Source organism: Barbatula barbatula (assembly GCF_947034865.1).
Source record: "Barbatula barbatula genome assembly, chromosome: 15".
NCBI classification, from domain to species: Eukaryota; Metazoa; Chordata; class Actinopteri; order Cypriniformes; family Nemacheilidae; genus Barbatula; species Barbatula barbatula.
In genome coordinates this window covers 7,299,326-7,325,212 of record NC_136778.1, presented here as the reverse complement: position 1 = coordinate 7,325,212, position 25,887 = coordinate 7,299,326, and the positions used below count along the sequence as shown (strand labels likewise).

The window sequence follows — 25,887 nt, the reverse complement described above, 5'->3', positions numbered from 1 at the left end:
CAGTACTAAAAAACATACCAGTTGTTTTATATAGTGACTGAACATAAACATAGCATGCATAGTTTTACATGACTCAAATAATTGATTTAAGAGAACTTAAGAAAACGTTTAAAGTTTAAATGAATTTACACTAGAGACATATAGCTTAACCAAGCTTTATTTACATGCCCATCATTTCTTATACAAACTAGATTACAATTCAAATGGAGTACACAGGAAAAAATACTCACAAACATCTAGTAGAGAAGCCATATAAGATAAAGAGGGAAAACAGCAAAGGTAATAAGAAGGAGATGAGGGAGGAAGGATGGCTACGATCAGGGTGGTAAGATGTGGGAATAGTGGTAAATGCAGATTATCACTATGGAATAGTAAATAACACTTGTAATGTTTAAAGATGTAACTAAATGGGAAGACAGGTCTCTGTGTCAGATGTCTTTAAAAACAGGTTTATTCCCATAAAAGGAGTAAGAATACATGCAAGGCAGATTTGGGGACAATGACAATATTTTGAATTCAATTAGAATTTTTGAATCAATTTACATGGTTTTATAGGGGTGGTTTTCCAGCCTTTGAATTCACTGCATTGTGAATATCGCTGGTTACAGCGTGTGTCTGAAAACTAGAATGAATATGATGATGATCTGATCCCATGACCCAAATTAAGTTTGACACCACTGCTATGGTAATTGTCCCCATGTAACAATTAACTGGTTTAGTTTAATACATGGACTCCAAAAGTTTATCTGCATTATCACCACATGATATTAGTATAGCAGGATGTATACATATATATGCATTTTACATGATGCATATGTACATTTACATGCATGCGTACATGAACGTATGCAGTGAGGGGTTAGGAACACAAAACATTAAGATGTGTACATCATGTTTTGTGATAATTGAACAAAGGAACAACACAAAGTTTAATACAGTGACAATACCCTGCCCACCCCCCAGTAAAGACATCAATAAACAACAACACAGGATGGATTTCTGTGGATTCATCTCTTGTCAATTCATGTACAAATGTTCATAAAACATTTTAATTGTATACAGCCAGGATACAGTTTATTTAAGATGAGGCTCAGATGTTGTAATGGAGCCCCCACTCTCCCCTGAGCAAGTGATGCATGTTGCATATAAAAAGGACAGAAAAGTCCCCTGATCTCACTTTGTTTTGTGATTTTGGCTGCCAGCATCTTCTACATTTTCAAGTAATTTGGCAATTATACAAAAGATAGCTTATTGTTTTTGCTCAGTAAAGTTGGCTTTCAAAGGACAGGCCCATCCACCATTGAATGCTGCCATAATTCTAATTGCTACCACTAATCATTTATGCTATGTCCTTGTGGCCAGGAAAACATAAAAGTCCTTAATAAAGGACAGGGCTCAACACTGATTATTTAGCACCTGGTATGGCATGGAAATGTCCACAATGCAAGTAAATATTTTATTTTATTAATTTATCATACTTTTGGCTACATTTATATGTGAAAACAGATGGCTAAATAAGATGCCTCCACCTATGGTTATAGATAGTGCACACAAATTAATTACTCATCATTATACAGTTAAAATCAACCACAGACAATTTGATTATTTTATTATTGTTATGAGGCAACTATATTTCACATTTGAAGCTTACTTTGTATGGTAAAATGGAGATAAAAATGAAAGCAAAGTGCACTTTGTCTAGCTACTGAATTTTCCAGATTATTTGCTGACCTTTAGTTGTATTCTTTAGATTGAACAATGAAAAAATTAGTGCTTAGACAATGACAAAAACAGCCTATCATTAAACAAAAACAGAGAAAGACTAGAGAGACCCTATCCCAGGAAACTAGGACAGAAAAGCTACAACAGTTATCACTAACAATTGTTTTGTTTAATCATTGCATAATGTTGCATGAACTGTGAGTTCACCATAAATTTGTTTGTGTGTCCATTGGGCAGTCTTTTTTATAATCTGGCTCTGCTGAACTGAAGTTAAACATCTTGATGATGTTGAAGTCAGGATCATCCAGTGCTTGCTGCAGACTGCAAACTTGGCAAGGATACTTCAAGTTTGGTGGATTTTTGCAGGATGTTCGTTATTCTTTCTGCTGTTGTGAGCCTAGATAATGGATAGCAAGAAAGAGAACTAATGAAATAAATGTAATAAAAAAGCCATAGTAAATGTATTAGATCCAACATGTCATGTATAATACAACACAACATTCTTCTTCTTGTATAAGTTATTTGTATTTAGATTTCTACATGACATTTTGGCTTACCTATGTAAATGCTGTCAGCCAGGCACCCAACTTTGATTGGACTGCTTTGTCCCGGTGAAGTTTCCCACAGGGTTCAGGCTAACAGCATTTTGCACCAATGCATCGAAGTTAAAATCCAGTCCATCAGACTCCATTAGTTCTGAACGAATTATAGAATCCACATCACAATCCAGACTCCCGTTAAACATGTCCAGGTCCAAGTCCGAAGGAAAACGGTCTGTTCCTGATGGATTACAGATCCCCATCCCATTACCACCATTCAGGCCAGAGTAAAGTGAAGTCTGTGTCATCAACATAGTGGACTGTGGCTGGAGGTGCTGCTTTGCAGAGACTAAATTATTTGCATCATTAGCTATACTTTGAACCCTGTTGTTGGAGAGAGAGCGCAAAGAACTCTGGATGCTGGACCCCTGATGGTGTTGCTTATTCTGGAGGTGACTGCTTCGCACATTTGACACCGAACTAAACGATGACATCATTGGGTCATTACGGAGCATGAGGCCATTGCGAAGGCGGGAGTTTTGAGAGGTGACGGCAGCACTGGTCTGTGATATGAGAGGGTCTGACTGTGTCATCATGACATCGCTATGACTGTGAGGGCCCAATGAATCAGAATTCAGGAGCCCTTGAAGTGAGTTCCCAAAACACGTAATGCCAGAAAATGATGTTTGCTTGTTTTCCTGGATGGTCTGCATTGGTGTCTGACGTAGTCCTCCCGTTGTAGGTCCGAAAATGGGGTTACTGAATCCTGCACTGTTGTTGCCCACAGTTGGAGAAGTGGAAGTGGAGCTTGGAGAAGAGGTGGTAGTTTTGGAGCCAAAACTTAAAGCAGAACCCCCTTGAACTTCCTGTCCTTGTGTGGTGATGTTGTTCAACAAACCATCCATTAAGTTGTCAGCCTCATTGAGATTCATTGTGCCAGTCAGGTCAGCTAGTCCTGGAAGTTCAGCTGGGCAAGTTTTGGAGTTTGATGAGGAGGACGAAGGTGGAGAGAGGCTGCTGGGGCTGGAGTAGAGCATTGGGGAGAGAGGTGGGCCGTCCGGGATATCATCAACCTCCGGATTGGCTAGAATAGGTGACAGTCGTCCACTCAAGGTGCTAGCATTGGAATTGGTTCGTGAGCGGAAGTCAGTCCAACAGGTTTCCAGTTCATCGCTGCTGCGGGAAGTGGGACTTCCTGGCCATTTCGACAGGCCACCACCACCAGATACATTCTCCAGCGAACCCTCTTGGGCAGCCTGCAGTGCTGCCTTTTTCTTGGCCGCTCGCCCACGTGCGCTCTTGGTGTATTTGTTACCATTGTCCATGGAGACTGCACGTCGCCTTGGTGCTTTGCCTCCCCGCCCCCCTTCAGGATTGATCATCCACCAGGAGCTCTTTCCAGTTCCCTCATTCTGTACACGGATGAAACGACTATGCAAGGACAGGTTATGTCGGATGGAGTTCTGGAAATAGAGCAGAAACAGGTGGTTATGAATATTCTGATAACCAACAGGTGATTTAGAATAAAAGCATTTGGTTTCAATCTGATGCTTCAAACAGAAAAAATCTTTTTTGTTTAGATCTCTAGATCTTAATTTGTCTTTAAACTGTTACAGTGCTAGAACTCCTAGTGTTACAAAAGTCAGCTTTGTTGAAAAAGACATAAGGATCTATAAAGATTACTTAGATCATTGATGTAACACACAAGAGACCAAAATATTGCTCCTTTCACTGTTGTGAACTCACACAGGTATTTTTCAGTTTTACTGAATAGGAAATTGTGTATCAAGCATACAATGTGATTTCGAGAGGTTGAGAAAGCACAATGTGCTGTGTAACTTAGCAGAGGAACTGTTTTACAGCCAGTAACCTTGGCAGAACAGAGGTTGAATCTTCGAAAACATCGTTTTTTCCCCCGTAATACTACAAATGGCTATGTCTTTTTCAAAAGGCACACAAAAGAATGGTCTAAAATGCTTAAAAGAGTATATCTATTTATCTATATGCATATATGTATATAGTTTGTGTCTGTGTGCGTTGGAAACAGCTTATTTCATTCTTGTAATATCTAGCGGTACCACAGATACTTCTGCTTACAGTGCCAAGTCTCTCTTGAGATTAATGACATAATGTTTGTGTGTGAGGGCATATGTGTGAGGGAAAAGAGGTGGAAGTGTATGACTAAATCCTCAATGGAGCAGCATGTTATGAATGAAGTCATTAAGAGCTATAATTTTCCTTCTCCACTTGCTTGGCAGCCCTAAACAAACACGGTGGTATTGACACCAAAAACATTTTCTCATTTTAACCACTACTATCCTAAAGAGACAATTCACCCAAAAATGAAAATTCAGAAAAATTATATAGGTACAGTATGCTTTATACCTTCAGTATGTTCCTCAGTACTACATACAAATCTGAGAGATGCATACACCATTTACACCCTATTATTATCCTGTCAGTTAGAAAAGCAGATACACACTTTCCTTAATCTAAAGCTCATCCTTTCAGCCCGAAACTAATGAGGCATAACAACTTCTCTCTCCTTTAAGCCTAAGATTACATAAAATCTAAACAATTCCACCTGGTGTACATTTTCACCTGTTTTGTTTACATTCACTCGTGGTTTGTTTAAACGGCTAATCAATATGAATGGTATGATCTCTCTGCAGACTCCATGTGTGTGTGTATTGAAGGCTGTTAACTGAACGCCCGGCTGCACACTCTGGAACACAGAGACCTTTTTGTCCGTCAGCAACATGTGGTAACAATCCATCAATGTCAGCAACCACGCAACGCACACACACGCAACTATGGCTTCACTCACATTCTTTTGCTAAGAGATATAGAGGAGTGAGTGTATTTGGTTTGTCTGGTGCTTTGTGTGAATGTAATTGCACGCTGGTTGGAAGCCAGTGCATCTACAAACTTGTTACCTACAAATTAGCCAAACAAACACTGCTAAATCTGTAAGGTGAACAAGAGGTATTAAAACGATTATATTTAAAGATGAAGTAAACATTTGTAATATCGAGACACACTAGCTGTATAAAGAACGATGCTCGCCAAAAGGTTTCATAAGCTAAAAAACAACAAAACACAATTCACATAATCACCCATAAATCTCTCTCCACACACATACACAAGTATTTGAGGAACGTTCCACACTTCACTGACTGTAGTAAGTCAGCAGTGCCAGTGTGTGAATATGGATCTGGCAGCTGAACACTTTGACTTTCAAATACACTTTTAGTGACTGTGGAGTTTGTAAATTTATTGGGAGGAGAAATCTTCCCAGTAATGTGCAAATATAATGTTACGGTGTCATCTTTGGGTTTGTGACCAAAGTAAATTAAAAACACATTCAAAGAAAGATCCAGGGATTATTCTTTTAAAATGGTCTTTAACAGGGTTAAACAAGAGTTTGGAATGGAGTGAAAAAACTGAGACCAGTCATTGATACAGCAAGGGGAGAGGGAGTTTATACATTCACACATACACGGTTCAAGCACACTAAAACTCTTGCACCCTCCCACTCCCGCCTCATCCCATTCCCAGCTGCCTTGACTGCTGGAGAGAAGAGAGAACATTCCATTCCATCCAAAATGTTCATTTCCCAGCCAGGACAGGACGTTTCTCCTCGCTTCCTGTGTGCGCCTTGTTTGCAAAAGTGTGTATGTGTGTTTGCGTGAGAGAAAGAATGAGTTTGTATGGACATTTTCTGAAAACCGAAGTGGACTGCTTTGGCGAGTGGTGATCCTGTTTTCTCTGAAAGTACATTCTGTATGTTTTCTTTTCTTATACTCTGTTATTCTTCTCTTTCTTCAAGGGTTCATAAGTCACATCAAGGCATTTAACAGTTTCTTTGTTTGGTTTGAAAGTACAAAACACAAATCATATATTTTATCCTGTGGGACGTTCATGACTAACCAGCTAGAAACAAAAATGCATATACACACACAAGCTTAATCTATGTGAATGTTTATTCCCTCCCTCCCTAGCAATAAATGGAGCTAATGTTTCCAAAACATGTCCAGTTCAAAGCATGATAAGCCTGTGTGTGTGTGTGTGTGTGTGTGTGTGTGTGTGTGTGTGTGTGTGTGTGTGTGTGTGTGTGTGTGTAGTGCACATATTGCATAATGTGGCATATTAAAAAACCTCATGGTTTATTCTGTGACTTTCGATCAAGGGGGTGTGGGCCTTCCCAGCCCACTCTCTTTAGCCAATCACAGTGCTTGAATAAAGGCACACACACACACACACCATTGCTGATCTCACAGTAAGTCAGTATGTTTCATTGGTGCTTGTCCAGCAAATGTACACAGTCACTCCTCCTTACTGACTTCTTTACATTTAATCAAAGTATTTATATCGTATATAAACACAAACATTCAGATACACATTAGGTGTGTAGACATTTAAGAGCTAACAAAGCAGTCATTACCAATTACATTATAGCATGTCACAGCCAATGACTCACCATGACGTCACTGCAATGTTCCTGTAGTAATAGTAATATGTGGCAACAAGTATTTTAGGACATGTCTTGGGTTTAGTCAGTTTCATTATCAGGGCTTTGTTGTATGCCAAAGAACAACTGCATATCACATCATTTCAGTTTAGTCAGCATAAACAACACACACAGTGGAAATGAAAAAAAGAACAAAGGAAGGGATCATGGTGATGAAAAATTATTGAGAATGAAGTTTACATTTTTTTGCAGTTTTCTCCTCCAAAATTTACTTTCTCTTATTCTTAAAGGATCAGTTAACCCAAAAATGACCTAAAACTTTGTCTTCATTTACTCATTCTCAAGTTGTTTATTTTATTATTAAACCAATCCAGTGCAAAAGAGTATCTCCTGTATAATCAGACATTACTAAATGTGCCCTTCCTGTCAGGCAGTGATGACAGAGAAATGTCTGGTTTACATCTAAATCTCACTTTCTTTGGTTTTTGCTCAAAGTATGCAAGGGAGTAAAACGTAGAGAACATTGACTATTAAATCCAGTCGAAATGTGTGCTCACTCATAGTAAACAATTCGCACATGTAGGCATTTGTGACATTCCTTTTAGCGCATGTCTATCATGTATTTCACTCCAGAGCTTAACCTGCTTCCCACCCATGGTCCACACCCTCTTTGGCATCTATCTTGGAATATGAAAGACCCGAGACTCATGCACATAAACAACACTAGACAGACATCAGCAACACATGTGATATTTTTAGCTACATTTTGGAACACTGTGTCCCTTGATGTCCCAGGTTATACTGGCCAAATCAATAGAGGTGAGATCCTTTATACATTTGGTTAAAATGTTGTTTCTAATAAGATAAGATTTTTGTTTTTGAATAATATCATCCCAAAGCTTTTTCACGAAAGCAATAAAGCCAGATTTCATAGTTCCAACAAATCTATTCTCAATCATTGCCATATTTGGTTCTCACTTTATCGTGCCAGGGACATGTTTGTCTAGCACAGGGGTCGGCAACCCATGGCTCTTCTTCCCCCCTGCTGCGGCTCCCTGCAGTCTTAATAAGGCCCTGTTTATGCCTGGTATTAAAATGTGTTTTGGTCAATCAGATCACAAATGGACAAAAGTGGACATACACATTTACACCTGCTGCTGTAATCCGTCTATTTTGTCCACTTTTGTCCTGATTTCTTCAAGAAATATCTAAAAAGCTGCCGTTATGGCTGGGTAAATGTGTATGCTTTTTAGATATTTCATTCGAATAAACGAATTAAGTGCATGCAATTTACATATAAGCGCGACCGGAGTTGACAGAAAAAAAACATACAGAGAGCTGCAGTTTTATTTCTGCTTTGAGAGATGTGAGACAGCGGCGAACACTGTATGCATGTGTTAGAAATGGAATGGTGAGAAAACATTCTACTTGGTACGTTTTACGTCTTTAAACCAAACCTTTAGGTCCTTAGCCGGCATTGTTTAAATCCTGTCTGGCTAACAAGCTTCTCATAATGTTTACGCATCTAAACCAGCGCTTGCAACACCGCAACGCTACTCTCCTATTGCCAGGCAACACACCCTCTTCTTGCCAGGGACAAACATTTATAAAAGTATAAAATCTGTATTGTCACCTAGTGGTGCAACTGGGTAACTACTACCTTGTACGTCATTTAAAGGTTACATATATTTTGCGGCTCAGGACGAAATTTATTTGGTGGGAGAGGGCCCAAAATGACTGTTTTGGTCGCAAAGGTTGTCGACCCCGGTCAAGGGAAATGCAGGCAGCATGTATTGAACAAGCGACACGTTGGACAGCGACAGCTGCTATATTCAACCCATAATAATGGCAGAGCTTGTGACATATCAGTGAATCCTTGGTTTCAAAAGTTTAGATCACAAGCACTATTTCATTTTACTCTGTGAAAGAGTCACAGGCGGAATACAGGAAATATAGCGTTTAATATATTGTTATTTAACAAAGACTGAGAAATAGGTTCTCTTTTTTTTCTACTGCAATAATATTCTTCATTATGAATTTGTTCATAGTGGCTGTTGTCATCACATTGCTGTGGCTCTAGCAGTGTATGAAAGCAACTTGATCATTGTTTGGCTCTGTCTCTGTGCTAGTGTTTGACACTCTTGTGCACATCTGGGCTTGGTTGAAAAAAGGCCCAGTTGTGTTTTGTATTTGTCGGCAACTGCTTTTCGTACTACGATCACAAGGGTGCGGCTTGCTCAAGGGGAAAGCCTGTTTCGTTGGGTTTTGCAATTTTATTGTAAGCCTGCATGAATGTCGTGAATTGGTGGTTTCAAAGCTCAATCAAAGCTCAAAAGAGTTTAAATTGTTCCCTCATTCATTATTCACTAGATGGTGAACTCCACATAGCATGCACTTAATACTGGAGAGGACTCTAGAGATGTTGTAGATACAAATTTGTGACATATATGTGCTTTTTGTCTTACATGCGCCGAATGGTGCTGTTGATAAAAATACTTTATATTTGTCAACTTTGATGATGGATGGATGCATTTCTTAAAGTTACCCAAGTTAGTTAGTCAAGAAAGTTTAAACACTTGCAATTAATTTGGTTTCCTATTTTAACCAATAAATAAAGCAGAACATCTATACAGAGAATTAAATCCCTCGGAAAACCCCAATTTGGCCATCACCCCATATTAGTGCATATAGAGACTAAAGAGCGATTATGGGCAAAGCTTAAGCCACTCTTTTAAAGGAAACAGGCTGACCTGACCTCACCTTTTATCCCACTAAACATCACAAGAAGTGCAGTTAAAACTGACCCCTAGCCTTTTTTACAAACTAGCAAAAAATGCACATGCGTGTGTTTCCACCTGTGGAAACTTAGCGTACAAACACACACTTTATCTTGCTGAGCTTGCCAGTGTAGGGAGGACCAGCACCCCCACGCAAATTGTTTCTGCAAAAAGTAGATAAATACAAAAGGAAGATATCTTTTTCGCTCCTCACCATGCAACACGATGATGATAATGCACCGTAGAACCATCAGTGCAAGGATCTTGCTAACAATTCACTGGGTTAGAGACAAAAGAACAGGACAAAGAAACTAGCGTTGCAGCAGAGAGTGAGCTGCAGGGTTTTCTGCTGTACCAGCATTTCTCACTCCCCCCTTCTGTAGTTCCTGCTGCCTTGACTTTTGGGCCACATGATTTCCTGTTTCTGCTGATGCGACACACACAAACATAAATACACTTGCTGTCTTGCACGTGCATGCAGACACATACAGAAAACATAGTATTGCACGCAAATCTTTATATAGTAATGGTCAGTGTTTAAAGAAACATTTTTTGTGACCTAGTTCTGAAGTTATCACACTATCGTCTGTGGACAATTCAGTGGCAGGATTAAACACAACTAGCCAAATATCACTCGAAATTAGGTAGAAATCTACCCCCCCTTATACCAATTAAGATTTTGCTATCCTTGCACCTTTAGTTTTAGTACAGTATGTTACTTTGCACAGTATGTACACTATTCTTGCATGTGTTTGGAGATAGAAGGAAAAGGAGAGCGCAGATATCATTGGTTGCTGCAGTGTGACTTCAGATAAGGTGACAAGTTCATGTTGTCTGTGTAAACTGTGCTGAGTGCAGACTGAAGAGCTGAGTGCTATGAATGATATCTGAAAATAAAGATGTGCTATGTCCACATCTTTAACCTCTGTAATACAGCGAGAGAGGTGTGTGCTAATGTTTTCCTTCAAAATAAACTGGCCTGATTAGGTGATTAAGGCTGAGGTCATGTTTGGATAAATAGGAGATTAAGTTCTAAACATAGAAATATTGAGACTTGCATAACACACATGTCTCTCTGGGGAGATTTTGGTAAGGGCACGTATGCATGTTGCAATGTAACCAGGTTTGTACCAAGTTTAATAAACCAATATTTATTTAATGAAACAGAGCAGGGGTATTCAACTACTTTTCTTTGAGGGCCAGATTCCAAAAGTATAAAGAGGATGCGGGCCATTTTTTTACCATATCATAATTTCTTTTGTTACTTTGTATTTCTGTTATTTATTGCATTATGTTACTTTTATACAGTTTTTTTCACTTATAAGTCATATATTAAAACATATTATTATTTATAATTTAATATGTTATAAAACATATTATTATTTACAAATATTGCATCCAGTATTTGTGCCTTTTCATTATATTTAATTAAAGGAACATTATCTTTTTAAATGCGTTAGTTTACCCAATAAAGAAATTGCTGTTAATTTACTCAACCCCATTCCCCAAGTTCTTCCAAGATGTGGCTGGCATTGGTTTTTTTTCAAGAAGATATTCATGAAGATATTTGGTTGAATTAATGAAAGTCAGATTATTAAAAGTCAAAAACCCTTATACATTCAGCACAGAAGTAATTCCTGCACTTTGTGACATTAAACTTGTGTCTTAAAAAGGGAATCAATTGGTCTCTACAAAAAACTGAATGCTATTATCGTAGATATGGCTTTTTTCTATCTTCTGGTGAATTCCAATTGCATTCATATGCCCCACACACTTAGAAGAGCAGAGTCTTTGAAGTGCAAATTCTGGAGGGAGATGAACAGCTGTTTTCAAACATATAGCTGTTTAAATCATAAATAATGAATGCAGTAATAAAAACAACAAAGCTTTTCCCTTATCTGAGACAAGTTCACGTGGTGTAGTACCCTTCATGCAGTTACTTTCAAGGACACAAGACGACCTATCGCGTGCGCAAACTGGTTGGCTGAGGCTGTGGATTGCCAATTATAATGTTGTAAATAACATTTAGTTTCTTGGACAGAATGATTAAATCGCTTCATATCTGCTGGAATTACTTTCGTATTGAATGTTCCAGCATTTTGGACGTGCATTTCTTAAAGCACACCATTCTTAAAGTCTCTCCACTTATTTGAAATGTTAAGGCCGCCAGGTGACTAACCCTAAAATAGAGCTTCACTGTGGGTATTTAAATAAAGCTTTTCAGTGCAAAATACTAAAAGGAGTTCATGCTATAAAGCTCTAAGAACTGACCCACAAGATCAGGAATTGCACTGGGGAGATTTTGCACTATTACCCAATTTGCATAATTGTTTTAGTGAATCAGGCACTAAGACAACTAAGGCAGTGCACGCAAACTTTCCCTCATCTGTTTTTCTTCATTTACTTCTTTGTACTTTACTATCTGTGACCAAAAAAGACAAAAAGAAACGGTTTTGACCAATTAAACATCAACTCTTCTCACTCAATGAAAACAGTAAACAAACACAAGCTTCAGTTGTCTTGGACAGTGTCTGGGGCACATGTGGTTTGAACAGCACATTCATTCTTTGTGTAAGGTGCAGGATGCTCTGAACTGTCACTTCTCTCAGTTCGTTCATCTTCTTTGCTGTCTTGTCTTCGATTTCACTTTGTCTTAATGTCTCTCTGTTCTGCTGAGGTCTTAAGCACATTCTCACTAATGCCGCAGCTTCCCACCATGACGAAACAGACTGAAACACCACACAGGCATGTCTTCCAAACAGCTCCTGTATATTGATTTACCCTTCCCCTTCACGCTCCCTCTTTCCTATTTTATAGAGATCTACCACAGTCCCTTGCACCCAGTCTAAAGTGTACTTTTTAACACCTCAGCCAACATTTCTTAAAGGCCATTATGCATTGCACTTGTCCTGTGAGGAATATTTCACATTGCCACACCAAGTTCTGGAGACATTTACACTGAAGTAAAAGCTGATTTGTATTATGCTTCTAATAGTAATGGTAAAGTAAAATATCATCAGTATGTGCAGTGACCAAGTATTTGGACGAAATTTATGAAAATGAACAATATGAAGTAGTCTATGAGACACAAGAACACTAGGCTATCAATAAAGCATTTGTAGAAAGAATAACCAATAGATATGATATATTCTGATAGTTTCTGATTATTAAAATACCTTGGTAGTGAATGATAAACTTTGTAAAACTATGGCTAGCAAAGGCTACTGTATATGCACAATGTTGCTAACTAAACTGACTAACCTGGAAAATATAATAGACAGCAACGTTTGCCACATCAAAAGGAGCTTAATTTAAAAGACACTGAAATGGAGCTCATAGTTTAGGAAAAATACTTAATTTACTAACATCTGATATGTTTAAAGGCTGAAATCCTTAATAATAAATCAGCCTCACAAGTAGGACATTTGGAGGTTTTCTTCTTGCCTCTCCTTTTCCTCTCTTTTCTCCCTTCTGCCATTTCGACTGGATGACTCCTGTAAAGGGCTTTTCTCTGGTGGAACCAAGAACAAAAGCCTTCCAGTAACAACTCATCTACTGCTGAACTCTCTGGAGCAGCGCCAATACATTCACACGCTCTCTGGCGAATTGGACCCCTGCCAGAATCGTTACACATGCACACACACACATAGTGTTGAACCGGGCCTCTCTCTGGAATTTAAAAAGAGCTCTAGGAGAGAGCAGTGAACCTCTAGTGAGCACGTAGCTCTGGTCACCATCCATTACGGAAGATTGATACATGAGCAGAGTGCCAATTCATGGGGCTCAATCTAACCATGAAACCACTTTTGAAAGAGGTGCGACCAGTAATCCCTTCAGAAATTTAGAAAGCAGGGGTGGTTGCAGGGGTGAAAAAGTGCTGACAAGTTCTTCGGTAGAGTACTGGAGAGCTGGAAACTTGAAAAACCTGCATGGCAACCCTCTCTGACACATACTCTCGTGTATGCACACACAGGAATGTCTACTCCATCACCACAGCATCCCTTTAGGCAAGATATAGCAGACTGTGCATGTGCATTTAGGATTTGTGTCTTAACTCGATTTACCTCTCACACACTGGCACAAATATAAAAACAAATATTGCGTTTTTTTCTGTGGATTTTCCAATTCTGTGGATTTGCTCTTGTTGCATTGAGGAACACTATATGTCACCCTGTCTGAGAAAACCCAGATAAAGTATTTTTTTGGTTTTAAGTCATCCTACATAACGAAAAAAAACATTTTGTGAATATAACCTTGACATCTTAAATATTGAAATCTTTAATGATTAAAATCAAACTTTGATACTTGTTATCTCATATATACATTATGAAACTATATATAGATTATGAGTTTGCCTGGGTTACATATTGTCTGATGCAGCAGCAACCATGAATATCTGCAACCACCATAATCTGCTGTTTTAAATAGTCATTAAAAAAGGAAGCTGGTTTATATTCTATTTTTGTTTGCAGACAGACAGAAGTTGGAGTACGATCACGAGACGAAAGGTAGGCAGGATGTTTACTCTTTGGTTCCTCTACGTCCATCTGCCTGCAGGGTCCAAAATTACTGCCGTAATGCTTGTGTGCTCTTATAGGTGTGGCTGTCAGCTGGCTGCGTCACTACCTACTTGTGTTACGATGTGTCAACAAAAGTCTTGTTTAAATAGCACTAGCTTTAAAGCTGTCTCGCTGCTTGCTGTATACATAGGCAGCCGCCTTCATACTGCCCACTACGGGAGACTCACAACTGATTCAAATATATCGATCGTACGACATCAGCTTGAAAGAATTAAATAAGATGATTGATTTTTTTATTGATACTGTTTTAATCTATTCAGTCTTGAATAAAATATGAGTTCATTTATAATAAGCATCTCTCGCCTCTTTTCACAGTTTGTAGGTGAAGTATGGTTAAGCGCCCCTGCAACAGTATTTCTTGCGTTCTGACTTATTTACAATGTTAAACGTGTTGTCTTCTCATGCTTGACATGGTCAACTTGCAAAAAAACGGGTTGGACGTATGACGTAGTATTTCTGTGCTCGATTCACTCCCCCAGTGTTCGTACATGTTTCGGAAAGTTTTTTTCGAACATGAAAAATCTTTACGTAACCAGTTTTCTCAGTCCCTTATTGGACAACTTTCACAGAAAAGCATGCGGCACTCCCACGCATCAACCATGGAGAGCAGGAGAAGGAGAATGTGCACAAGTCACTTTCGCTTGTGTGCAGGAGAGAGCGCACTATGTTGGCGAAATTCAGCTGTGTTGTTTGTTAGCTGCATTTGGGTGATGAATGTTATATAGACTGTGGATATAATGCTGGATTTAGAGATTGTTTGAAACTGATAGATGGAGCAGCAGTCCCAGTGCAGACATGAACGGCACCCGGTGAGTGAAACTGTTTCCCGCTGATTACAGAGCCGTGCTTCACGAACAAGCTGCGCATAATACATAAATCGCATTTTTTTGCGGTTTCACAATCGCGATTGCCATATAGATTTAATCGCAATTTGAAGGGGAATGCCGTGAGGTTGCAAATTGCAACCAATGGCTAACTCCACTTCTCATCCCCCCCTTTCGAAGCACTATGGTGGCTGACACAGGACTGATGTCATCACGTTTTGCTTCTGTGTCAAAGGAGATAACGTATTTACGAAACACACTCTGTAGAGCAGTTTGTCCGTTAAGGGCTACTGTAGAAATAACATTGTGAATTCCATGTAAGGGTACCCGTGGTGTACTGTATGTAGATAGAAATATCTCATTCTAAAGTAATAAAAACATAACGCATCATTATGTAAGGTCTTCATAGAGCTCTGAAGACATAGTAATGTATATTATATTGCATTTCTGTCAGCAGATCCTCCAAAAAAATTATCCATTGGACCTTTAACAATCATTAAAATACATATGCAGGCAACTCCACTGATCGTTTTTGTTCCATCTAGTTAAAAAAAGTAGAAATCTGGGTGAAAGACCTTGAGCATTTAGTCTGCCTAACAACAGTGATTCATTGAAGTGTAGAATGTGCCTACCAGGCTTTTTGTGTTTGGGTATGTGTGCATGTGTGCTTACTGAGTTTATTCACTGTAAAATGGACAGACAGTCGCTCATGAGACTCTTTGTCTGACCATTTCTCTCTCCGTCTAGACATATATCGTCTGGAGATACAGTGGATGTTCTTGCCTTTGCCAGGTTGTCTTGCACATGTTCATGTGCGAAGTGGGACGTTCAGATAGGCGAAGTAATTCACTGCCGGGCATGCTTAGCAGCTCAAAACACTTTCTGTGCTTTTGTGGAAAGCCATAGGGACTCTAGAAAAATTCCTCGCTGTGCCAGAGGGATGTGCTCTAAAAGTACACGGGGCATTCTCAGGGCAAAGTCGTTAAAGACGGAGAAGTGTAGTTTGAACAAAACTCAAAGCCAAGCTCTTTCCTCTACCCACCCTGGCCTTCCCTTTCACTCTACTCTCTCATTTGTAAAATGTTTTGCTTTGAGAACACTACAGCTTTCCAAGACCGTTGGCCCATGGTATGTCTGGTTAAATAAAGAGTTCGCGAAAAGCAAGAACCACTGAAAGGACACAAATGGCTGTCCCTGCCTATTTATACGTTGTGGTTTAGGCGAAAGTTCATTCAGAGATGTTGTCATAGAAACTGGCCATTGCTGACCTTCCGGCACAAAGATCATTTTGACAGGATTAAAAGAGCAAATCTGGCCATGAGATTAAAATCTGTTTGGAGTTAGTCATTACGAAAATTCGAATTTTTGTCACAGATCGGCGACCAAACACTAATGCATTTAGTGCAGACTGGATAGCAGAGGCCTCACAATCTACTCCTCCCTTGTTCTCCCCCTTCCCCCTCCGCTCTCCCTCTGAGAGAGAGCTGGAAGACGGCCAGGGTAAGCAACCACGCAGCACACACACATATACGAATACGCCGTGCAGCCCAGCTACACACTGACCTACATATGCTTTCACTGCGCTGATTGAGTGCCCCGCTGAACCACTGTGCCAATCACAGCTGGGGGAGGAGTGCTAGTTAGCCAATAGAATTTGTTCGCCCTCAGCAAGAGCACTCTTAGTCTCTGTACAGTTTTAGAAATAAAACATCCACTTAAAATGGAAATTATATGCGGTGACTTTTCAACCTTCTTCTGCGTAAGAAGTTAAATTTGACATATTTACAGATTTAGGGTTGGTGCCAACTTTTGTTTGACTAAATGGGGGCTGGGTGCGCCAATGTCAAATGTGCCTGATCGCAATCTCAATGGAGTGTGAAGATTGCCCAGTCAAATTTAGGGTATACTTTAAACACACACAAAGAAACACAAACCTTTGTGTAAATGTATACATTCTTGCATACATACAGGAGGTCAAGAGATGGTCATATAAAAAGCTTTTTACTTTTATGTATGGAAGCCTTTTCAAAGGGACTGCCCAAAAATGAAAATTCTGTCATCATTTACTCACCCTCATGGCATTTCATACCTGCATGACTTTTGCAGAAGATATTTGAAGAATGTTGGTTACAGAAAAAACGTTGGTCCCCATTGACTTGCATTGGTTTTGTGTCCATACAATAGAAGTCAATAGGGATCAACTTGAATTAACCATAACAAACGTATGATTCCTTCATCCTCTTTTATCTCTTTTATCTTTTATTAGACTCTCCCAGTGACTTTAATTTTCGCTCTTATCTCTGTACTTACGCATCATTTTGTTGGTACCTGGAGTCATCTCTCTGCATTAAGCTGTATGATGTGATGTGAAAATTATGTGGCGTGATCGTGAAACTGGTGTAATCCTATATACCTCATTACTGTGTGATCCTCGGTTGAATTATCTGCCTTCGCTCTGTGTACGCACATACAAAAGAGCTTTAACACACTTTATGTGTGTACATACACGCACAATGTACACTCAGACAGCTCATATGACCATCCACCTGACTAAGCCTCAAGTTTAAACAGACTAATCCTCACACTGCACATCACACCACTAAAAGAAATGTTTTTACAACACCTAAAGCACATCTTTATCACAAAGAGATTCTGTACGGGATAACATTCGTATGTAGCTGGAATAATGACAATGCATGTCTGTGTAACAAAATAGCAGACTTTCAGCTGTGCGCTGTGTGTAAGAAAGCCTGGTCAGTGTCTTTGTGTGCTCCTGGAAAAACTGCTAAGCTACACAGCTGCAGGAAGAAGAAAAAAAGAAGGGAGTAAAAGACTGGGTGGAAGAAAGGGAAAAGTAAAACAAACAAGGGGGAAAAGTGGGGAGAGGAGAGGCAGGAAAGGCACACTAACCCACATTTACTGTGCAGAGCTGAGAGCAAAAAATAATGTGTGAGAAGACTTTTAAAGTTCAAAATAATTTACTTCCCCTCTTATCATTTTAAACCTGTATGACTTTCTTTCTTTTGCAAAACACAAAAGAAGATATTTTGAAGAACGCTGGTAAACAAAAAACATTGGTCGGTTAATGGGGACCAACGGTTTTCTGTTCACAGCATTCTTCTAAATATCTTCTTTTGTGTTCTGCAGAAGAAAGAAAGCCATAATGGTTTGAAATTACATAAGCTTTCCTGTAGCTCAGTGGTAAGAGTATGGCGTTAACGACGCCAAGGTTGGTTTGTTTCCAGGGGATTGGACATACTTGGACAAACACATGTATATGATAATGCAATGTAAGTCGCTTTGGATAAAAGCGTCTGCCAAATACGTAAATATAATGATGACAGAGTTTTCATTTAGTGGTGAACTATCCCTTTAAGAGCAGTAATACATTGAATATTATATATGTGCACTGTTTCTGCAAACAACAACACATGGCAGTGCCATATTCTCACTTGCATGTACGTAAATCAATCAGTCTAAAAGCCCTTTCAGTCAAGCGGTGATGTCATCTCATCCTCAACCAGATCATCAGCAGTCCTGTCCCACCGGACCAATCTCTGCCAATCTGTCTGTCTTTCTCCCTCTCTCTGCCATTCTCTGCCCTTTGTCTGTATAAGGATAGTGCACATTGTGGGCAGCGTACTTTTTAACATTAATTATGAATTATTTTACTTTTACATAAAGCTCTAAACACTCCGAGTTTAAGATACTGTCCTTGTCTTGAGCAATACTGCTTTGCAAAACTTTGCATACCAGAGTCACCACCACAGAGCTCTGACCAGAGTTGTTGTATAATCTCACTGCATCCAAGAAACACAAACAGTGTGGTCATTTTATGCTCTCTTGGAATTACAGAGATGGAGTAAAAACACAACGAAAACAACATCCTGCACTTTAAATAACAAGCATTTACATGTGTGTGCACGTGTATAAATGCAAACTCGTAATTTTACACTTACCATTTTACATTTATACTATATATATACTTATATACTGTATACACTATATACTATATGTTTCCCTCAAAGTCTTCATACAACGTGGGACAGTGTATCGTTGCACCCCCACAGTAATCTGAGAGAAAGAGGGAAACTGAGATAAAAAGAATAAGGAAGAGTAAGAGAATGCGAGGAGCCCCTTTTTGTGGCACCCCATGTAACCCCTTACTGGGCCTCTACATATAGAGAAAGAAAAAAAGAGACTGACATATATACAGACGAATATAAAACCAGTATACAGTGTTTGTCTGTTTTAATGCTAAAATGTAAGCGTATAGAGAAAGAGAGAGAGAAAGGGGCTACATGGCAGTTCATATAAGACTAGTGTTTATGGTCACTCATGTCTAGGCATTTGTCTTTGTGCATGTCAAAGGCATCTACAAACACCACAGGGACGAAGAGACATACAATGAAATAGTCTCAGGCACTCCTAATTACTCCCAAAACAAAAGGGGGTATCATGAAAATGGAGTGAATTGTGTTTATTCTCTGACCCTACATGCTTGGCTTGCAGGATTTAGGGAGCGTGACGGTTTGTGAGCAAAGGCAGTGAAGAGCATGTTTACTCATTAAACCCTGTGACCCTTCATGCCACTCAAACGAACTATTACTATAGCTATAGCAGGAGTAATAGCAGGTGTTGGCACCGTCCATTTAAGAAAGTATTTCATTTTAAAACAGTCGCATCAAAAGAATGCTCTTATCAGTTTAAATGTTCAAAAACAGCCTAGTTCAAAGTTTGAAAATGTGTATCTTTAACTATGATGTTGAGCTGGTCATGACTAAGATTTGTGTGTGGAGAATCAAATAATTCAGTTAACACTGACAGATTCTATAGGTTTTTAGTGAAACATTTGACAGATTAATTCCTACCTGAAAATGTGGCTTTTTGAGAATGATTAAAATATCAGGCTTGTTTTTTCTACACAAGCGTTGTATCGTACAGCCATTAAAACATTGCATTCATTTCAAATTGGAAGTATGATAGTTTTTCACGGCAGTGTTTGTCGAAAGAAAGCTGCAGAAGTACCGGACCTTTATAGAGCAGTGTTTTGTTTTTGCTAGGAATTATTATTTCGATTTTAAATGTTACCTTATGTTTTATAGTACAATACAAAAACTCTTAGTTTTGATTGATAGAAGTTTTTGTGGGATGTTGTTTATGGTTTTTCCGCTTTTCTTGTGCTGCAATTCACCACTCAGGTCTTTGACATTCACAGTAGCAATGGACCCATATTGACCAGGTTCAACCTTATGATCATTTGTTTTCAAGAGGAGGGTAATTGGCATATGCAAAATTCTCTTTTTTCAGCTAGAGACTTTACATTGCCTTTAAAGGAAATAAAAATTAGAGACAGACTAATGTAAATGCTGAAAAAACTAAACAGACATATCAGTAATGGATATCAGATGCCCATGAGCTGTGGAGCGATTTCATGCCCCCATAAACACTGCATGACGGAGAATGTGTGGTAGGTGGGGGAGGAGTGCAGCCAGAGGTAAATGGGACAAATCTGAGTGACTGCACAGTCATTTAAAGACAGACAGTGTTAAGAGATTACAATCCTAGCATCTGATGTGTGCCAAAAGGCACGCCACATTATTTTAGCCCATAATGATCTTCCTAGACGGCTTCCTCGCTCTCCCTGAGCTGCCCAATAACAAACTGCTGATGTGTCCAGCAGCTGGAACGGTTGCAGACTTTACTGCCAAGTCAGCATTCTGTCTATTTAGTCTATTCAACTTGATCCACTGGCCTCCCCTGACATCCATATCACCATGGCTGACCCCAGGGCAGGTTAAAGACAGGTGTGTAAACACTAAAGGTGCAGTGAAAAAAGATAAGCATTCACTGAAACTGCAAGGCATTGGACTCTTAAAACAGATAACAGATTTTTTTCTGATGACCTCATCACGCGTGGAGCTTCTGATTGGTCTTTTATTTAGAACACACTGTATTGATAAGAGGAGATAGGGCTTTTGCACAGACTGTGCTGTAATGACCTGGCTTCTTGGAAGACACTAACACTTTAGAAATATTGTGATTGAGGATCATTGACATAATGAGATAAATACATTTTGTATATTGAACTTTTTACAAAGATGTGTCCTACGTGCTTTGCAACCCCCCTAATGAGGAAACCAAAAGGTTACCTAAACTAATTCCCACAGGCCCTCACATGCATTCTTTGACCAGATTAATATTTTTTCCTGTGCCAAGTGATGCCTTCTGTGAGGTTCCCCAGGCCGTACAAATTTGTCTACCAAATTGACTATGTGCACGTAGTCACTGTGGTGTTGTGTCAAAGAAAACGCATTTGTTTAGTCAACATCTGTACAGCTGAAAGTCTTCACAGACCCATATATAACACCTGCTTCACGATGATCTGGAACTGCAATGTTCAATCTAAATCTAATCTTGATTAAACAATCTAATTCTTTGGCTAATCACAAATTGACACACACACACTCCAACACACAAGCACCAAAAGAAACTACTTTTGTTTGACACTGTCTCTCTCAAAGGGCAGATGCATAAGATTGTCAGTGAGGACATATTTCCTTGGTAATAATCACTCATTACAAAGCGTCTCCTCTCATTATCGCTTGATTTGTCTGGCCAAGAGCCCCTGACACAGAAAGCTAGCTTTATTGTACTCAATTAAATTTTAACCAAGAACGATTTATCCACCCCTGCCTTGGCACTCATGTCATGACAGACGCGCGTAATTGGAAATGACGGGCCAGGAAGAAAACAAATTAAACTTTAAAAAGCCTTACAGTAGGTCAACACTGCAAGCAAGTACACCTTTACCAAGCAGGAGACAGAAGGATAAAAAAATTGGTGGGGGCAGTGAGGTCATGAAAAAGGTGTGTAGAGGAATAGGCCAAACTAGAAAGAAATTCAAATGTCCTTACCACAGATCTGCTTCTGACGGGCCTCTGTAGGCACCACCTGATCAGGAAGTTTGTGTTTTAATCAAATGTTTTCAAGTATGAAAATGTCTCTGGGTAAAGGGGGAGAAAAAGACGATATGCTTATGAACGAGCGAGTGTTGGCTGAATATGTCATTGGAAGCTTGTGGTCCACACGCTTGTGGTCCACATCAGTGAGTACACTTTATCAAACAACATTTACGGTGACCTATTAGCTCACCTATACATCCATATCAACATCCTCCTTGTACCTTCTCTTCAAAGTACTGCAGATCTGTCATGCTGCTAAACACTATCTATATTTTCCTGGCCTCTGTTTTCCACTGTATGTTTTGATAATACCACAAAGAAATGCGTACAAACCATCTTGCCTATTGTTACATTACACATCACTTAGACATCGAAAGCAACAACCAATCTTGATGGTAAACAAATGAACACATACAGCCTACACCCTTTCTCAGTATTATAGACAAAAGCATTCTTCAAATACGGATATTTTTATAAAACATATTGTGCTTCCAGGAAAGTTATGCTGCATGTATTTGTACATGTATGACGCGAATGTTGCATTTTAAATCCTCCCTCTTGACAATGAATCGATTACAAGCAACACTGTGGATTTCTTAGAAAACAGACCCTTTCGAGAGCGATCATTCTGCTCTCTTTACTGTGACTGAAACATTTCAATAGGCCTCGCATAGTTGCTCAAAATGTGAAGTGTTCTAGGAACAAGAATGGTGCAATTACATTACAGTAGTAGTTTGGTCTTTAGGACTAACATAATCTGATTATATTACAGATGTGAAATCAACAAAAGCGGTTCTACATGGTAATAGCGTTGCTGAGTGGTTACAGGCAAATGTGTGGTGGACGAGATTAGAAGATTAAAAACTGTGTAGTGTGTGATTTTAAATTACCCTCAGTCCTGTCATTACAAGAGCTCATCTTGATGATAACACTATATATGATTAGACTATATATAATCTCACCATCTCTACACCTACATTTTTCTGTTTCTGTTTTCTGAGGAGAGTAGAAGGATCTTTATGTAATGTCGCCTATGCTAAAACTGTCAATCTCGTTCCTCTCATAAGAATTTTATGTGCTTGCACACATCAATCATTTATTGTGTTTGAAGATAAAAACTTGGAATTTGCATGTTGGTGGTTTATTCGGTTAAATTGCAGGAGTGTCTATCTACGCTATGTGAATCCTGGTGCAATGTACGCAAAATAGAGTCCTCAGACATGTGCTGGAATGCGTGTCGTATTCAGAGCTCAAGTCAAGTAACACAGCAGTTCGGTATCACATGGGTAGAAATTTTTCTTCTTGACAGAATGGCAACAGGCACCGTACTACTTTGTTTATTTGTGTGTACTCGTGCTATTAATGTGATTGTCGTGTTTAATCATAAAAAAGAGATGTTTCACATAGCTGTTTGAGAAACATGATCATTCTGGGGTGCACATTTACGCAAGTAGTTTTCTGTTGCCACAGGCACAGCAGTAACCCAGCTTTCACTGTTATAACTCATGGCTATTTACAGCCAAAGGGACAGGCGAGCTGGGCTTTCTGAAGGCAACTGTCTTTGACCTTGCACCCACCACCTCAGATCCATCCATTCAGACCCTCCCCCAACCCACTAGCTGTATTAGTGAAAGACCCATGTGTCTTGTGCTGGCTACGGATCATGGCAATGACATTCCAGTTGAAAGGTTGTGCCCACTGACTGTAGGAACTTCGCACCATTACGCAATCCGTAAAGCCATTTAACACAGTCTAAGCAGCTTTTATCACAGGTACATTAACCGTGCCACGTTTTATGCAAGCAGTTTGTGCATATTAACAATAATTATGCCTGGCACCCTGACTTGTGTAGGCTATTTTGGGTAGTTTAACCATAATAAGAAGACGCAAATGTTCCTTAGAGAAAAAGATACTGCATTTACATGAGTTCATGTAAACGAACTATTTAATATTCCTTAATCTTCGAGAATGTGGGTGATTTATTTAACGCTGGCGTCCGGAGAAACGGTTTGTTTACTGGTGACGTCACCGGTCTCACTACACCGCTGAGGCACGCGCACGAGAACCATCGAAAGCCCTTCTAGCTCTTCAAACCCCCCACCCTCCGTGCGTGAGCACGCGTGTCCATAAACACTCGGACATGCCAGGACATGTGTTTCTTGTTGTGATGTGGAATGACATCAGTGCACATTGAAAGAGACGCACGGGAGCAATAAGATAAACATGCACACATTCGCGCGCATACATTCGCTTACCTTCCAACCAGCGGAGCTGTTGCTGTCGCCTTTGTCTTTAAAGTACGGGACGCTTCTTACCATCCAGTCGTAAATCTGAGACAGTGTCAGTCTTTTGTCTGGAACGCTTTCTATGGCTTTAGTAATGAGGTCTGCGTACGACAAGTTGCCCCAAGCGTTCCTCCGCGAGGAGGTCTTCCGTGGGGTTTGCTGTTGGCTGCCCTGGCCGCTCGCCCCCGGGCTCGCCGCGGTCGCCAGCTGGGAGGACAGCGGAGAGCCCGTGTTGTCATGCCCGCTTGCATGCAGTCCATCGGACAGGCTCGGGCTGCCGCTGTCTTCTCCTTCACCATTGGCGTTGATCGCCATCGCGCTGTCATCCTCGTCGTCCTCTTCCTCGGGTATGATGTCAGTGTCATTGGACGCGGGCTTTGCCGAGCTGGACTCCGGCATTGGCCAAGTGCATGATCTCGGCCGTTTTTGCGGCTCAAAATCCGGATCAACGTCCAGATCAGACAGAGGCTCCAGGGTTGTCTCTGCCATCGTCTCTAAAGGTCGCTCCCCTTTGCTCACTAGTTCAAAGTTAGATAGGCAGAGGGACGCGGTCACAGTCGCATTCCATGAATGCGTCTCTACTTTAAATAGTGCTTCACGCTCCTCGAACGACTAGTGCAAAACTTGAACTTGAAACTTGAACCTCGTCCTGTGTTTGAGAAAAGACAAAAATGCAACATGCCGTATTTTATAATATTCATACAATACTGAGCATAAATATTTTCCCTCAATACACTTTAAAGTCATTCATGTGGTAATAAGCAACATAAAAATCTGAATATGTATGCATTAGTATATATAACCCTTCAATAATTAGCTTACGCACCATTCACTTAGATCCCGCTATGTTCTTTCTCTCTGTCGCACTCCCAGTGACTTGATGTAATACAACTATATCTCTCACGCGCACTTCACCAGTAGCCACGGACAAAGCGCATCAACGTCACCGCACGCAAACATCACAAGCAGCAAGTCGCTGTTGTGACAAAAGAGCTGTCAGATACACATAAAGCTCGCTACGAATCAAAGCGATCAAGACAACTACAGGAACGAGACTAAAACTACTCGTGCTCGTCGAGTGCTTTGTTTTTTTGTTGCCATTTGTCAGTTTGACGCGTTGTTCCTTCTCGTTCCCGAATTCTCTTTAACAGTTAGAGGTAGAGACGCGAGTTGCAAACGTCTCGATGTCAACTGTACGTTGCGAAAAATTCCCTTCCAGAAAGCCACTTCTTTCACTGCACCTACCCCCCTATCTAAAGCCACAGGAGTACTATCTGCTATAATCGTCTGTCAGCACTCAAGTACGCTCAATTTAGGACTGACTGGCTAGAGAGCGAGAAGAGAAACGCAGTCGCTGACAGGGACCTGCCCCCTAGATTCCGCGCATGGGATCGCCTCTTAAAGGGGCACTGCTCCTCGCGCACAGCTGCCAACAGGCGAGAGGACATGTTCAAACAAGTCACTTAAACCCGTATCAGTTTATCGGTTTTCCAAATATAGATTCAGTTGCTAGAAATTGTCGTTGAGACATGCAAACAACGATATCTAGACAAACTTCGAAGAAAGTGCTTGAGATAAGAAACACATTCCAGGTAACACAATTTCAACTTTCAAGATCTTTAATGTCCTCTCCACTCTGGTACATTCAATTATTGTTTCGCCCATTCCTCTCGAGAAAGACGGCATACAGGGGCTTAAGAGATAATAAAGGACAAACTAGGGAA

At 40.0% G+C, this 25,887-nt stretch overlaps 1 protein-coding gene across 1 annotated transcript; it reads right to left on the bottom strand.

The window, feature by feature from the left end:
- Nucleotides 1-141: 141 nt before the first annotated feature.
- Nucleotides 142-25,536, bottom strand: foxo3b (forkhead box O3b). Its single transcript, XM_079474352.1, has 4 exons — nt 24,990-25,536; nt 24,134-24,812; nt 2,280-3,724; nt 142-2,119 (listed from the first exon to the last, which is right to left on the bottom strand). The coding sequence occupies exons 2-3, from the start codon at nt 24,650-24,652 to the stop codon at nt 2,294-2,296; spliced, it is 1,950 nt and encodes a 649-aa protein (XP_079330478.1). The 5' UTR covers nt 24,653-24,812; nt 24,990-25,536; the 3' UTR covers nt 142-2,119; nt 2,280-2,293.
- Between the last annotated feature and the right edge of the window lie 351 nt (nt 25,537-25,887).